Source organism: Lytechinus variegatus, chromosome 11 (assembly GCF_018143015.1).
Source record: "Lytechinus variegatus isolate NC3 chromosome 11, Lvar_3.0, whole genome shotgun sequence".
NCBI classification, from domain to species: domain Eukaryota; kingdom Metazoa; phylum Echinodermata; class Echinoidea; order Temnopleuroida; family Toxopneustidae; genus Lytechinus; species Lytechinus variegatus.
This window is the reverse complement of record NC_054750.1, coordinates 48,743-64,854: the sequence shown is the minus strand read 5'-3', so window position 1 is coordinate 64,854 and position 16,112 is coordinate 48,743. Positions and strand designations below refer to the sequence as shown.

The window sequence follows — 16,112 nt, the reverse complement described above, 5'->3', positions numbered from 1 at the left end:
TCATGTAGCTTTGATCTGTTTCAGGTTAGTAGTGACTAAACCATAGCAACTACAAACCGATAAAATGATATGCTATTCAAAATAAAGTGATTCATGTAGCTTTGATCTGTTTCAGGTTAGTAGTGACTAAACCATAGCAACTACAAACCGATAAATGATATGCTATTCAAAATAAAGTGATTCATGTAGCTTTGATCTGTTTCAGGTCAGTAGTGACAACAGCACGAGTATAGATAAACATGACGATTCAGTACTGTTTTTTGATCAGGGGGGAGTTTCATGAAAGGACTTGTCGGACATTTTATCCGACAGTTACCATAGGAACAGTGCCTCTCAGCCAATCAAAATCATGGAAAGATGGCAGATCTGACAACTTGTTGGACAAAAATATTGATGAGACGCTCCCCAGGATGTTCAAAATTGCATAAATTTCTTTTATCTACCCTGACATACAACAAAGATTACCTCAAATGGCTTGCACAGTTTTATATTTCAACAATGTTCACCGACAACTCATATACCAACCAAGAACACTTTTATAGAATAATACATTGTAGTGAAAGACTACTACAGAGAAACACTTCAAGCCTAATTTCTTTGTGCAACATTACCAAGCTAATGCCCAATAATATCTACTGCAGGAGTACTTTAAACTTGGGGGGGGGGGGGGGGGGTCAAGATCAGATCCTCCCTCCAGATCTTGGACGTTTATTGGGCAATCGCGATGAAAATTGGGATGCACGTCACCCACACGTTATTTCAGTTAAAACTACATGTAACATGCCATCTAACTGCTTTTAATTGGTAAAAATAAAAATGATACATTTCTCAATTTTAGCTATTTTCAGAATTTGCACAGGATTTGTATACGAGATCATGTTTTGGGAGCAATTTTAGGTCTGACATGCATTGCATTGTTTCAATACCTGCAAATGGCCTGGTGCACAAAGAGTTAATGATGAAAGTAAAGGATGTCAGCTCAATCTTACTTCATCTTCATTATGGTGATCATTCAAGAAAATCCTATCTCAACTATCTGTAGCTACGACCCAATTATCGATCGCTACCTACATGTAACTCGGTCAAATGCTGAAGAAGATAGCAGTTAGCAGCCAAAAATTTTAAGGTAAATCTTTGGATTTTTCTTCATGTTGAGAGCAAAAGATTAAATTTTACTTATCACAAAGATTGAAAACATTTTAATAATAATTGACATTGACCAAATGATCTGCATATTCAAGCCAAATCAACACCGGTCACCCAGCACAAATGCAATGCACAGCCAAGCCCATCCAAATTTTCCTGACAAAATGTCACAGAAACTATGCAAGATTTCAAATTTACAGGCCAAAAACACCAAAGCATCACATGGGATTCTGTGTATGTTGCCTCAATATCAATGCAGTCAAACCTAAAAACTTTCTATGCTTATAGACAAGGTACATCTCTGTCTATGACAGCAAGTCAGTCAATAACTTGAAGCACAGCATCACAATTCATGATCCAGTTACTCAAGAGGCCTTACCCTACATGACACAAGAAACATCATTAATGAACTAGTCTCTCAAAGGTAACTACAATCCAACAGCAAACAATACAACAATAAATTATCATAACTAATGCTTTAACTGTCAGAGTTACTTTAAGTTCATTAAATTTCCCATCATTCAGGGTTATTTATAAGTTGTGAAGTTGGTTCCCCAGCAACAGCCAAAGACAAATGGTGTTTACTTTTTCCTGTTTAGAGGAAATTGAAATTGGATTATTTTTTTGCTACTTATGTAATGTTATTCAACATATTTTGAAATCAGTTAATGTAGCATAAATTCAAATATAAAATAACATACATCAAAAATATAGGAATCAACATGATTACTAATACAAATAACCACCTGTGGCAGGCAGAGGCTTTAGAATCCATTCAAAAATTGAGTAAATCCCACATAAAAATTACGTTTTCCTTAAAGTTCTCACTATTGATAGATAACATGTACATAAAATATAGATATCAAGTAATAAAAACAACCCAATAGTTGGGCATTTTGTGAAAAGAATGTATTTTTGCATAAAATGTAGAGTAAAAATCTATTTTAAATGAAGGATTAGCTGGCTGGGTAAGCAGGGGGTGCAGATGGGGTCACATCATTAGAAGGGTATTGGGCAGAATGTGGGTATGGCATGGAAGGGGGTGCTGAAGGGTAGGCAATCTCTGGGTCACCATATGATGAATACTTCCCAATGTCATCATATGATGGAGGTGGGAGCTCAGGTATACTTGCATCCAGATTGGTGGGATTCTCAGGACTAGATGTCCCATTGGATTGAGCAGTGTCCCCGTCGGTTGCTCTTGTGATATCCCCCGATTCCAATGGTCCTTCAATTCTTGTGTTGCTCACTAACACCACATTTGGAGGTTTCTCCTTCTCTTTTCTCAAGCAACAGCAATAAAAGCAACATAGTCCAACTAAAGAACCAATGACGATTCCAGCTATTGCACCACCAGATAGACCACCACCTGTGATAAACAAAATTATTGTCAATATCTTGGTGCTTTTTAATGTACTACCGATCGGATGAACCTCTGAGTGTCTAGAATAAAGTACTGGGGGCAATCTAATTGTGATTACTTCAGTTAATGAACTGAGTTACAGTTAAGACAGATTTCATGGGAAAGCCTGTATTATTATCACTGTGGGGCTAGAGCTGGTATAAATAACTTTGTAAAATCACAAAATCTAAGCCGAAAAATTATTAGAAGTGATCCAATTTCATGCTTAATTTGCTAATTCTGTAGTTGGGAAAATTTCAAATTTCAGTTCTTTACATCCATTTCCTTGAAATTATTTTGATATAGTTTGAAACTATCAAGAAAAAAACATTCTCTTCTTTCCTGACTATCAAAGATCATGTTTGTTTATGTCAAACTAAATCTACTAGCATGAATATATACATGAGACACAAGAATATGCCACTCTTTGCCAAGCAAAATGCAACAATTATTACTTATTTAAAAAAATGCATTGTATACTATAAAATAAGCTAAATATCAGATGGGCCCTGGTAACTTTGCCATCCAATTGTAAGTTGTATGAAATCCTTGATGTTGATTATCATTACCACTGAATGGCAAAGTCAACATAAACAGGATCTAGATTACTGATATTGAACTTAAATACTATATTAACGTTTTTGCCCGGTAGTAGCCTGAGCCCTAATACTAACGGATTTTGAAGTTGTTTAATACGGTACAATGATTAGCACTTATCTTTTATTCAGAGTCTTGAGGAAAATTTAAATAATGATTGCTTACTTCTGTTCAAATCTACTAAATTCAGGCACAGGGTTAGACCAATGACCAATTTGTTTATTTAAATCAACCCCAGTACTAGTACATGGGGCCATCTTGGCCTATCCACATTTTCCACAATAAGTCTACATGTATAAGGTTCAATATACAATACCAGTGGAAACTGTGGAGTGAAATGAACGAACATGTATGCTATTATGATGGGGGGGGGGGCACTCAGTATACATGTACCCTTGACCACAGACCTACTTGTACAGAGCGCTCCCCCCCACAAAAAAAAACCTATACACTTTTGACACAAAATAGAAATATATCACATTGGAGGGAAAGACTTACTTTTGGAAAGCCAATTGTCAATTTTCAAATGACACCAAAAAGTTGGCAATCTCTTCATGTTTGAGTGAATACTGCTCACTTAAGCAAGGGTTATGAAAATGAGGCTGGGCATAAATTAGCCTTCCAATTTCTTTTTTTTTGTGGGGGGGGGGAGGAACTTGCAAAGTTTAGGGTTTTGTGATAAATTAATGATCAATTGTGATCAGTTTGCTGTTTATCAAATTGAAATTGAATGCACGAGTGATTATGAACTGCAATTTTTAGTGCAGCATTTTTACTTGATCATGTGGATCTGAGCAATGTGTTTATGAGAGTCAGGAGAATAGGACTTAACCTTTAACCCTATCTAGGCCGGGTGGGGGGGCCTCTGAGGCCCCCCCTCAACGAGTCGCGCTATATTTTCGCCGCGCAAATTTTTTTGACCATGCTGCTCACTGACTTTTTACTTTCAAGTCTTGCGCAACTTTTGAGACCAAGTTTGTGTCACCCGGGTAGGTGGTTCTGAAATACCGAAACATTATGGAAGTGCATGTCAGACCAAAAATTGCTCAAAAACATGGTTTTGTGTACAAAGTCAATGCAAATTGTATTTTCAACCAAAATTCATAAATGTATGATTATTTTTAGTTTTGCTGGTCTAAATGTGTTTATTTCATGCTTTCTATGATCTCAGAAGAGTCCCCAACAAATTTCATTGACAAAACAATGAAAAACGAAAGGTAAAAAAAATCAGGGAAATACATAAGAAATTGCAAAAAACAATATAGGGCCTAATACACAAGAAAATGATTTGATATTGCAATTTTTCATGTACACTTGCTAAGAGCACCACAAAATACCAAAAATTAGTACATTTGGCACTTTATTTAGGGAGTTAAGAGGAAAAAGTATGATTTTGCATACTAATTGCGCATGAATTAGCATAATCACTTAATAGTGATTCACATGAAATAAATTACTATACAATTTTGTAGATTATGTCCCAGGCAACCCGCGTGCCAATTTTCGGCGCGATTGCACAGTCCCCCGGCCATATGAACTCCCAAACTACCACGGCTGAGATAGGGTTAAGTGGGTAGTGCTCACTCAAGCATGAATAGTTTTCCAACTTTTTGGTGTCATTTGAAAATTGACTTTTGTACATGTACATGTATGTGTTTTCCCCCAAAGTAATATATTTTTATTTGGCAGCCATTTCAAAAGTGTATAGTTGTTTTTGGACACACTGTTCAGTAATCTATCTTCACCTGAAACTGAGCATGATACACCAACATCTTCTGTATGAGAACAGTCATGGTTTCCCCATCCGTTGTGATTGCAAAACTCCAATTTCTCTTCATCTCCAAAACAGGTCACAGTATCAAGCCATATCTGTCCTGTATCTGTTGTGTACCCTCTTATATCAGCACTGAAGTAACCTGCTTTCCCTGAGAATCCTAACTGTCTGCAAACAACTTGACTATCCACAACATCCCAGTCATCATCACAAACACTCCCCCACTGACCATTATAGAAGATTTCCAGGCGTCCTTCTTGTTCTGTAGGGCCATCGACCAATCGCACTTCTCCATGATCTACAAGAGTGATTAATACCAGACAAAAGTGAAAAATAATTATACAACATTATAGCACTTGAGACAAATATTCTAAATTCATAATGCAGGGTACTACATCTATGTGCTGACCAGGCAATTACTATTAATCATCACTAATATAATATATGGAATTCTGATAACCCAAGCTATGGTAATAAAGTTTACTTGATCAAAAACATAAACCTGAGTTGAGATAGGCAAGTGTAGACTTTACACCTTACCAAGAAATGTGCTAAGTTATCTTGTGATTCAAAGTTCAGTTGCTTATCCACTAATGCCTTTTTAAATCTCACAATGATCATTTTTTTCATGTTAGTGGGTAAACAGTCTTTTCAACTCAAATTACATGCAATGTAATCCACATGTTCAATTGAACAATAAAATGTATTATACCACTTTCATACTAACAGTGACAACCTAAAAGGCGGGGGGAGGGGGGGGGGGGTAATGGTGTCCCCCCTCAAAACTTTGTGTGATATTTTAGAAACGCAAAAAAATAACGCCTCAAAACTATGACTTTTTTCTTTGAAGTCACACGCAACTTTTGAGACATATGGGTATAGCATCACAATGTCTGTGACTTTTTATGAGACAATGTCATGCCTAAAATTGCTATTTTTATACTTTGTGTACAAAGTCTATGGGAGATGAAAAGATTATTATTTTCGTTCTATTTGCTCTGCTTTAATCAATTTTAGGGTTTTAAGTTGTTAAATAGTCTCAAATAATGTCCATTACAAAAAAACACTGAAAAACAACAGATTAAAAAATCTTGTCATAATCTACAAAACCGTCTGACCAAAGTCTTCCCAAAATATTGTTAAGGATTAATTAGGCTATTTCATGCATAACGTAAAATATTAAGTCTAATAAAAAAACACACTAAATAGTAAAGGCCCCAAAATTGCTACATATTGTTTATCAACAGACTCTTTGTAGAATTCTGATCAAATATGCTTTCAAAAAATCAATACGATCATTTTTCAAATTTCTTATTCATGCATTTCACTGTTGTTCATCTTAGTTTTTTCTATATAAATTGTCAAATTAATTAAATTCAATCAATAAACATAGAAATAATGATACATTATGAATATTAGCTAAAGAAACAATTTTCATCAGATTTGTAAACAAGTTCACATTTTTTAAAGCAATTTTGAGTCTCATATATACATGTGAATGCACTTATACAAAAATTTCATAACCTCCTGCCTGGGAGTCGGAAATTTGCAAAATTTGAAAGTAAAAAGTCGGCAAGCAGCACAGTAAAAAAATTGCGCAGCAGATTTATCACAAAAAATGTTGAGAGGTCATATACAGCTGCCTCCTGGTATCATTAGGGTTAATGCATGTATCTACTGGACCCTTAAAATCTCATTAACCAATTAAAATCTGAACAGATATGATCATCAATCTCATATTCATGCATATGGCACACTTGAAGTTGGTCTTTCATACACTGTTCACTGAATGTGCCATTTCTGTGGCCTTTGACCTTGATACATGTACTTTGACCATCTACACTCCAGTGATGATCTGCTTAAAACAGGAAGGATACATGTAGATGAACAAACTGATAAATCAGATACATACAATGCTTCCTGCTTTGGTGTGCTCAGGCATACAAATCACAAATTCTAGAGTTAACAGTACATCACATACAAGCCGACAACTCCCAAGTGAATAAAACTAATAAAACTTCCCAATTATGTAATCATTTGTGAAGTTTTCTTTATAAACATTAATATGTTGGATTTTTTTAAAATCAGTTTTTATATTAAGAGATGCATCAACTACTGGAGTAGTCATCGCTACAAGGAATATTGTGAAACTACTCACAGATTGCTGAACATTTGACACCGGCATCTTCTGAATGCTGACAATTGTGGTTTTCCCAACCATTATGGGAACAATCAGTCAGCTTTTCTTCTGTGCCTCTGCACTGCACATCATCAAGCCAAATGGTCCCAGATCCTCCACCAAAATGAGCTGCATCATATGACAGCAGTATCCCTGGATAACCAAGCTGTCTGCAAACTACTGCACCATTAGTCATATCCCATAGGTCATCACACACAGTACCCCACTCACCATTATGGTAGATTTCAACTCGACCCTCAGTTTCTATTGTTCCACCTGAGAGTCTCAAGGCTCCTTCGTCTGTACCAAACAGAAATTTAATACGGAATTACAATCACAAATAAATAAATGGAAATTGTAGATCTGAGATCTTTTATAAGAGTGCAAAATTTCCAACAATACAGGCATGTAGAGTAGATTGTCCCTGGAATTCTGGGTTAATTTTGATTCCTAAACATTTATATATGAACATTAAATACGTTTTATTGTTAAGGCACCAGAAATTATTTCCAACTAGATTTTATTTGCACTGTACAGTGTATATACATGAATATCAACTCCTACTATTGGTTGCATCATGTGACCACAGGTATTCTAACTATCATCTTGAAAACGTAACATTCATGAAGAAACTTTGCTAGGCCATGAAACATTCCATCATAGACATGCATGACTGATGGGATAGCACACTATTGGCGTCACAGACTATGGAAAACAAGGTATCTCTGCTGTCCTGTTATAGGACTGGGCAGGCACTTATTGGATTCCACCAACTTTTGTGCCTTAACCCTATCTTAACTGGGCTATTAAGAACCAGTATATATTGGGGGCGGGGTCAATTCAATCCCCCCACCCAGATCTCAGCCGCTGATTGCACAATCGCTGCAAAAATTTGACCCCCCTCGACAAAATATCACCGCTATGTCGCCGCACAGAATCTTTTGACTGCGGCGCTTGCTGACTTTTTACTTTCAAGTCTTGCACATCTTTTGAGAAAAAATTTGCGATGCCCGAGAACAAGTTCCCGAAATTACGCAATATTCTATAAGCATATGTCAGTCCCAAAATTGCTCAAAAACATGTACAAAGTTGCATAATCAATTAAAGGTCAACTCCACCTCAGAAAAATGTTGATTAGAATCAATAGAGAAAAATCAGACAAGCACAACGCTGAAAATTTCATCAAACTCGGATGTAAAATAAGAAAGTTATGACATTTCAAAGTTTCTCTTATTTTCAACAAAAAGGTTATGAACGAGCCAGTTACATTCAAATGAGAGAGTCGATGATGTCACTCACTATTTCTTTTGTTATTTATTGTTTGAATTATACAATATTTCAAATTTTACGAGTTTGACGATGAGGACCTCCTTGCCTGAAGCACAAAATGTAAAAATAATGGAATTCCACGTGTTCAGGGAGGAATGATACTTCATTTCACATGACAGTGACAAGAAAATCAAAATATTTCATACTTGATATAATAAAATACAAAAGAAATAGTGAGTGAGTGATGTCATCAGTTCCCTCATTTGCATACCGATCGAAATGTGCATATAACTGTTTTGTGAAATGAAACAAAACTTTAAAATGTCATAACTTTCTTATTTTACATCCGATTTTGGTGAAATTTTCAGTGTTATGCTTGTTGAATTTTTCTCTTTTAATTCAAATCAAGTTTTTGTTGGGGTAGACTTGTCCCTTAAGAAGTATTTTGGCAATTCACTTTTTGTTGAAAATTTTACTACAGGGCAAGTCCAAGAATTTGCGCGTCTTACGTATTGGACATTTCAGAGGCATTAATGACCTGCAAAAGTAGAGTTAAATTACTTAGATTAGATTGAATACCTTCTTGTTTGTAGATAATCTGAAAAAATGACCTTGACTTTTTAGACAGAAAAGATGTGATGTTACATAGATGTACGGGACACAGAAAAACATTTTTTTCAAGTTGAGAATTCTCTGAAAGTATTTCATCTGACAACTTTTAAGTACATGTAAGTGTAATAAAAGTCACAACACTTATTTCATGTCATTTCATATTAAAGCCAAGACCCTCAAATTACAGACTATAAACAAACAAATTAATGACATGTTACGTATAATTTTGTCCACATAGAGAACCAAGTATAAGCCCCAGTCACATATCGACCCCGGACCATCCCGGATCTGATCGGGGGTGGTCCGGAGAGAGATCCGTGTTGGCGCCTTGGTGATCCTTGGAGGTCCGTGTTGTTCCTTGAACGTCCAGGGGTCAACACGGCAGTTTTTGAATGTCAAAAACATCAGGCGAAATCCGTGGACTGCTGGGTAGACAAGCTATCTGGGATGGTCCGTGTTGCTGACGTGTGGGTCCGTGTAGCTGACGTGTAGGTCCGCGTAGTTGTCGTGTAGGTCAGTGTAGCTGTCTGGCGTACATTTAGCAGTACGTGTTTTTTCCAATCAATGTTATACAACCCTGTTTACATTATGAACTTTTCAGTAGCTGCTAAACAGTTAACATTAATATGCTTAATTTAAGATTAAATATTCAAAATTGAATTTGTTGTTTAAGATTTCAAGAAATTAACAACTACTGTAGCATAAACACAGTAAACTGTGTTGTATGAAATACAAAACACTGTTTTTACTGCTTAAGGAAGTTTTGAGTTTTTATATATATATTTTTTTTTTGGAATTCACTCAGAAAAACAATTACGATGTTGTGACAAGGAAGAGTGTTGTATAAAATATAAAACAGAGTTTTTACTGCTTAAGGAAGTTTTGATTTTTTTTTGTTTTTGCAATTCACTCAGAAATCAATTACAATGTTGGGACAAGGATGAGAAAATGAATGAAAAATCTAAAACGAAAATGAGCTCATTTTTATGAGCAGATTTTCATTTGCTGTGCTGGTCAATATAGCTGACGTGTTGGTCCGTGTTACTGACGTGTTGGTCCGTGTAGCTGACGTGTTGGTCCGTGTAGCTGACATGTTTCTGACATGTTGGTCTGTGTAGCTGACGTGTTGGTCTGTGTAGACGCCCTGATGATCCGTGCTCTGCTGGCATGGTCCGTGTAGATCCATGTGAAGATGCCGTGTTTACTGTCATCAACGCTCAATCCGGGGCAAAACGATCCCTGACCTCCCCGGATCATGCCAGCATTGCCGTGTTGATCCGTGTCAATATGTGACTGGGGCTATACAATTTTCCCCATAATTTTAAAAATGAAAATAATATCAAATACTAAAATAACCAAAGAGTTTTTTCCCTTCAAAATGTTCTATTGAGACATATTTTTGATATGACTGAAAAGGAAACTAGTCATTTCAACAAATGCTTTCTTGTTTTTCATGGTTTCATGAATCACTTATGTATTTCTACTGGATTTTTTCTTCATATTTTTTCATTTTCACATTTTTTTTGCTTCCATCAATTTTTTTTTTTTCATCAATTAGTTTTAATAACAAATCAGTCTTTAGAAACTAACGTAAAGGTAGATAAATCACTTTTAGAGCACTCTTAAATTTGTCTTTCTCCATTCAGTTTGTACTCAAGCCTCTCCATTGACAATGTGTGTAAATGTCCCATATGTTGTCCCATATAAAACATTTTTAAAATTAACTTTTAATTAAAAAGTAAACTATATTTTTGAAACTTTTCGTGGCAAAACATTTTCATACTTAATAAATTAGAACTTCCCAGAGATGCAATAACGTATTGTATCCTCAGAAATAACTTAAAAAAGCATGATCCTCATTTCTAAAAATGTTACGCATGGGACATTCCATCTTTGGACAATACCTAATTTGCATATTTAATTAGATGACATTACTTTCTTACCCAAAAAGTAATTAGGGGGTCCATGTCCCACCTATGACTAAATCTCACAAGTTTTGTTTTGATTTTCTATGAGTTTTTATAATTGTCCAATATGTAATGCCCATTTTACCAATTATGCAAATTAGGTGCCCAATATTAGCATGAATATGCATGTTATCAAATTTTTCTTAATGTAAATTTGAAATTCAACATTTGTGTTTTCTTATCCCACCAAAGATAACTTCTTGAAATAAAGAAGAATTTTTTGCCTTCTTGGGTGACCTTTTCTTAGACTTGCCTATATAGATCTAAGTAAATTTATGAAGGCATTTCAAGATCTTAACCTTGTTTAACCCTAAATCTCCGGGGTATTTTGATTCTTGTCATTCCCGGGGGGCGGGGGGGGGGGCATTATGGCCCCCCCTTAAGATCTCGGCCGCCGATCGCGCGAGCGACGCAAAAATTTGCACGCTGGTAGTGTGCGATGTAATCTACAAGGCTGTATGGTAAAATTTTCCAAAATAATGAGATTTTATTTCATATGAATTAATTATGCTAATTTATGCATAAATCATACTTTTTGCTCTAATTCACTAAATAAAGCTCCTAGAATGCTAATTTTTGGTAAAAATTTTCTTTGTAGCATTCTTAACAATCATAATTCAAAAAAACTTTGGTTTGGAAATAAATTTCTTATGTATTTTATTGTTTTATGAATTTCTTATGTATTTCTTTGTTTTTTTACTTTTTGTTTTTTATTGTTTTTTCAATGGAAATTGTTCCAGACATAATTCTGATCATAAACAAGGCAAAATTAATTAAGTTTAATCAGTAAAAGTAGAAATAATGATACATTTATGAACACGTTTATGAGCAATTTTGGGTCTGACATGCACTTGCATAATGTTGCATAATGTCATAACCGCGTACCCGGGCGTCACAAATTTGGTCTCAAAATTTGCGCGAGACTTGAATGTAAAAAGTCAGTGAGCTGCGAGGTGAAAAAAATTTCGCGCAGCAGATATATCGCGAAAATTGTTGAGGGGGGGGCCATTATGGCCCCCCTCCCCCGGGAGAATTAGGGTTAAAGGGACGGTCCGGGCTGAAAATATTTATACCTTAAATAGAAATAGATTAAAAATCACACAGCAAAATGCAGAAAATTTCATCAAAATCAAAATCAAAATTTAATTCTATTTATTGAGATATCTTCAGCCTGGACCATCCCTTTAAAGTGATGGTCCGGGCTGAAAGTATGTATAGCATAGAGTAGAATTCACTAAGCAAAATCCAAAAAAAATCATCAAAATCAGATAACAAATAACAAGTTATCGAATTTTAAAATTTAGCAATATTTTGTGAAAACAGTCATCATGAATATTCATTAGGTGGGCTAATGATGTCACACCTCCACTTGTTCTTTCGTATTTTATCATATGAAATCAGGTTTATTCAAATTTTTTCCTCCAAGAACTAGAAAAATTGGATTGGCAACTGATATAGTGCATTAGATATTTATTGCTGGAACTTATTTCATTATAAGGGAGACACATTATTCACACAAGTATGAAATAATGTAAAAATTTGTCAGGAAAGAAATTTCATGCAATTCTAATGTTTCAGTTTAGTTTAAACATGTGTTTTTTATATTTACTTGGTCCAAGTTAGGGTAGGCCAATAGACAATTGTATACATATGTTTTGAATGTTTTAAAAGCAAGCATTGGAAACATTTGATACCCCCCCCTTAGAGTACAAGTGTACCAGGTTTATGTCATATTTTATTATTAGAAGAAGCATTTTAATACAGGTGTCATAAATAGCAAATACAGTGCTCTAGCATTGATGAATGTAGTTGTACAGATACACAGGAAGTGTCTTTTATTAATAAGAATGTATTGCTTTATGCACTCATCTGCTATTGAAATTCTTTGGGTTACTTTATAGAAATTGTAAAGTTAGTCCTAGTAACATTAGGGTATATTAGGAGGTTAATTTCAGTAATTCAGGGAGAACCACCTACATGTGAGCTAGAATAGACCACAGATGTTCGGGTAGGCAGTCTAAGTTAAAACTGAGGGACTACGTCGGTGACTAGATAACGACCCCAGCTGCCGCCAGTTCTCCACCGACATGATTCGTCAAAACTCATGTCATTATTGGGGGCTCGATCTCGTCCACTAATTCGTTGAAACCACATCTCTCTGATCTGGGGGCTACTCATCGAGGGGCAACACTGTCTGCGAAGGCCGAGTGGAAGAGACATCGCAAGCTGCGAAAGCCAGGAACTGGACCGACCACCAGGGCTGAGTGGGGCATGTTAGGCCAGATGAGATGATGGGGGCTCACATCAACTATTATTATTAAGTTAAGTTGTATTTTGTTATATTTATGTATATTTTCTTGTACAAAAAAACAAAAAGATTGAAAAGATTTTATGAAACTGTTTAATAACTGTAATCTTCAGTTTTACACATTCCTTATTTGGTGTCGAGCAGCAGTAGGTAAATGATAAAAAAAAATCACTTCCCACGTGACAAAATTATGATTTTATATAATAACATAAGAAAAAGGAAAGTGGAGATGTGACATCATCAGCCCACCAAATGAATATTCGTGACGACTTTTTTAACATTGTATTGCTAAACTTTTAAACTTCAATAACTTTATTACTTGTTATCCGATTTTGATGACATTTTCGAAATATTGCTCAGTGAATTCTACTCTATGTATTAAGATATAAATATTTTCAGCCCGGACCATCCCTTTCAGATTTCAATGTTGACGTCGCCTCTGCTGTTGGAATATAGTATCACTCTGCAAAATGTACTTGTGCAATACATCTTGGACTGGCAATATTGGGTAAAATAGAAATTGTCATCTATATAATATTAATAGTCCAGCCTCAGGCAACTAATTCCAGTTAAACTTCCCCAAGCCTGGTAATTTGTACTTATTCTAATCAGGCACCTGTATTTTAAAATATTTTTGATTACATACAAATAATTTACCATAACGAAGAGAGCACCTTATGCCAACATCCCTGGAATGGTCACAACTGTGGACTCCCCAACCATCCTTTCCACACTCTTGTAGTCTATCTTCTGTACCAGTGCAGTGGACATTATCTAACCAGATCTTTCCTGTTCCTTCACCAAAATCAAGACCAACTTTCTCCACTCCCTCATAGCCAAGCTGGTGACAAGCTACTCTTCCATCAGTTATGTCCCAATTCCTGTCACACACTGTTCCCCACTCTCCGTTATAAAAGACTTCCAAGCGGCCCTCATTTTCAGAATTTCCGCCAACCAGTCCAAGTGAACCTGAAAGACATGTGCCCAAACACAAACAGGAAATACCTTGAAGACAATTTGGATCTTTAAACTCATGCACAGCTTTTGAAAAAAATTATTTTATTGGTTTATTCTCTCAAATTTTCACGAGACATTGAACCCTTGAGGTCCAGGATTCATCTCTTATATGGCAACAAAGCATATAGTTTGGCAAGATTTCAATCTATGTTTGGTACTCTCAAACCTAGGACTCATATCCTATTAATAGTTTGACAACTTTCATGAAAACCCATGTAATTGGCCAAATAAATACCATGGTAGTTGCCAACATAATGTCAAATTTACCATACATGTGGTGGTAACTTAAAAGACATGGAAAATAAGAACAAGGCAAAAAAAAATTTGTGTCTCGCCCACTCATGAAAATAACCAGAAATATTGTGATTTGCGAGGGCACGCAAGAGAATTATATCGAAACTGTATTGTGTAATGACAGGGATAGAATAACACTTGTCATAAGAGCCTTGCACGTAAACTTTAATGTTGACCTGAAAATGACCTTTGACCTTACCATGTGACCTCTGACTGCAGCATAACATGCAGGTCGCCTGAGTACATCTACCATCCAAGTTTTGTTGAAAAGTGACTTACGGTTGCGGAGTTAGGTGTCATAAGAAAAGCATGCATGTAAACTTTAACGTTGACCTGAAAATTCCCTTTGACCTTACCATGTGACCTCCGACTGCAGCATAACATGCAGGTCCCCAAGTCCATCTACCATCCAAGTTTTGTTGAAAAGTGACTTACGGTTGCGGAGTTAGGTGTCATAAGAAAAGCATGCATGTAAACTTTAACGTTGACCTGAAAATTCCCTTTGACCTTACCATGTGACCTCCGACTGCAGCATAACATGCAGGTCCCCAAGTCCATTTACCATCCAAGTTTGGTTGAAAAGCGACGTACGGTTGCGGAGTTACATGTCATAAGGGAAACTTGCATGTAAACTTTAACATTGACCTGAAAATGACCTTTGACCTTACCATGTGACCTCCGACTGCAGCATAACATGCAGTTCTCCCAAGTCTATCTACCATCCAAGTTTGGTTGAAAAGCGACTTACGGTTGTGGAGTTAGGTGTCATTACAGGTTTGTGACGGACGGACGACATTTGAAGCCCTAAGTCTCGCCTTCACCTCTGGTGGGCGAGACAAAAATCAAATAGAATGACACTACTAGGGCAAGTCCAAGAATTTGTGCGCGATATGCATGAGATATTTAAGAGGCTTTTCAATGACCTGAAAAATACTTGTGAAATGATTTGGACTGCATTAATACCATCATGATGGCTGATATCTGTGAGAAGAATCATGTAAAAAATGGTGACAAATGACCTTGACTTTTCAACATGTGCTGTTACGTACATATATTGGACATAGAAAAGGTAATTTTAAAACATTTTTTCAAGGTGGGAATTCTCCAAATTAATTTCGTTTGACAACTAATACTCAGTGTGATCAAAGTCACAACACGAAGGCAGGTTTCGTGTCAGAAGGCAAAACCCTGTAATTACACACTCTAATTAAACCAATTAAAATGACATGTTATGTATGGGACAGCTACATACATCAGAACGTACAAAAAAATCATTTTTCTCCGTTGACTTCGTACAAAATTTTGATATTCATTTTCCCCATTTAAATTGTGTACAAATTTCTGATGTTCGTAACATCTTGTATAAAACTTTTTGAATTAATTTTTTGTAATAAAAAGATATGTATTTTTGAAACTAAAAACATTTTCATACTAAAAAAAATTAGAACATCTTTAGATTCAACAAACAAGTATTGTATTCTGAGAAATAACCAAAAAAATCCTCAAAATGTAATGTATGGGACATTCCGCATACATTCATAATTCCG

At 35.7% G+C, this 16,112-nt stretch overlaps 1 protein-coding gene across 1 annotated transcript in view; it reads right to left on the bottom strand.

Annotated features, from left to right (window-relative positions):
* Window positions 1-673: 673 nt before the first annotated feature.
* LOC121423765 (scavenger receptor cysteine-rich domain-containing group B protein-like) overlaps window positions 674-16,112 on the bottom strand; it is a 38,443-nt gene continuing 23,004 nt past the window's right edge. Inside the window, exons 3-6 of the mRNA XM_041619252.1 lie at window positions 13,912-14,223; window positions 7,078-7,398; window positions 4,891-5,217; window positions 674-2,515 (exon numbers count right to left, since the gene is read on the bottom strand). Coding sequence (XP_041475186.1) covers window positions 2,103-2,515; window positions 4,891-5,217; window positions 7,078-7,398; window positions 13,912-14,223 — 1,373 coding nt within the window. The 3' untranslated portion in view covers window positions 674-2,102. The remainder of the gene's footprint in view (window positions 2,516-4,890; window positions 5,218-7,077; window positions 7,399-13,911; window positions 14,224-16,112) is intronic.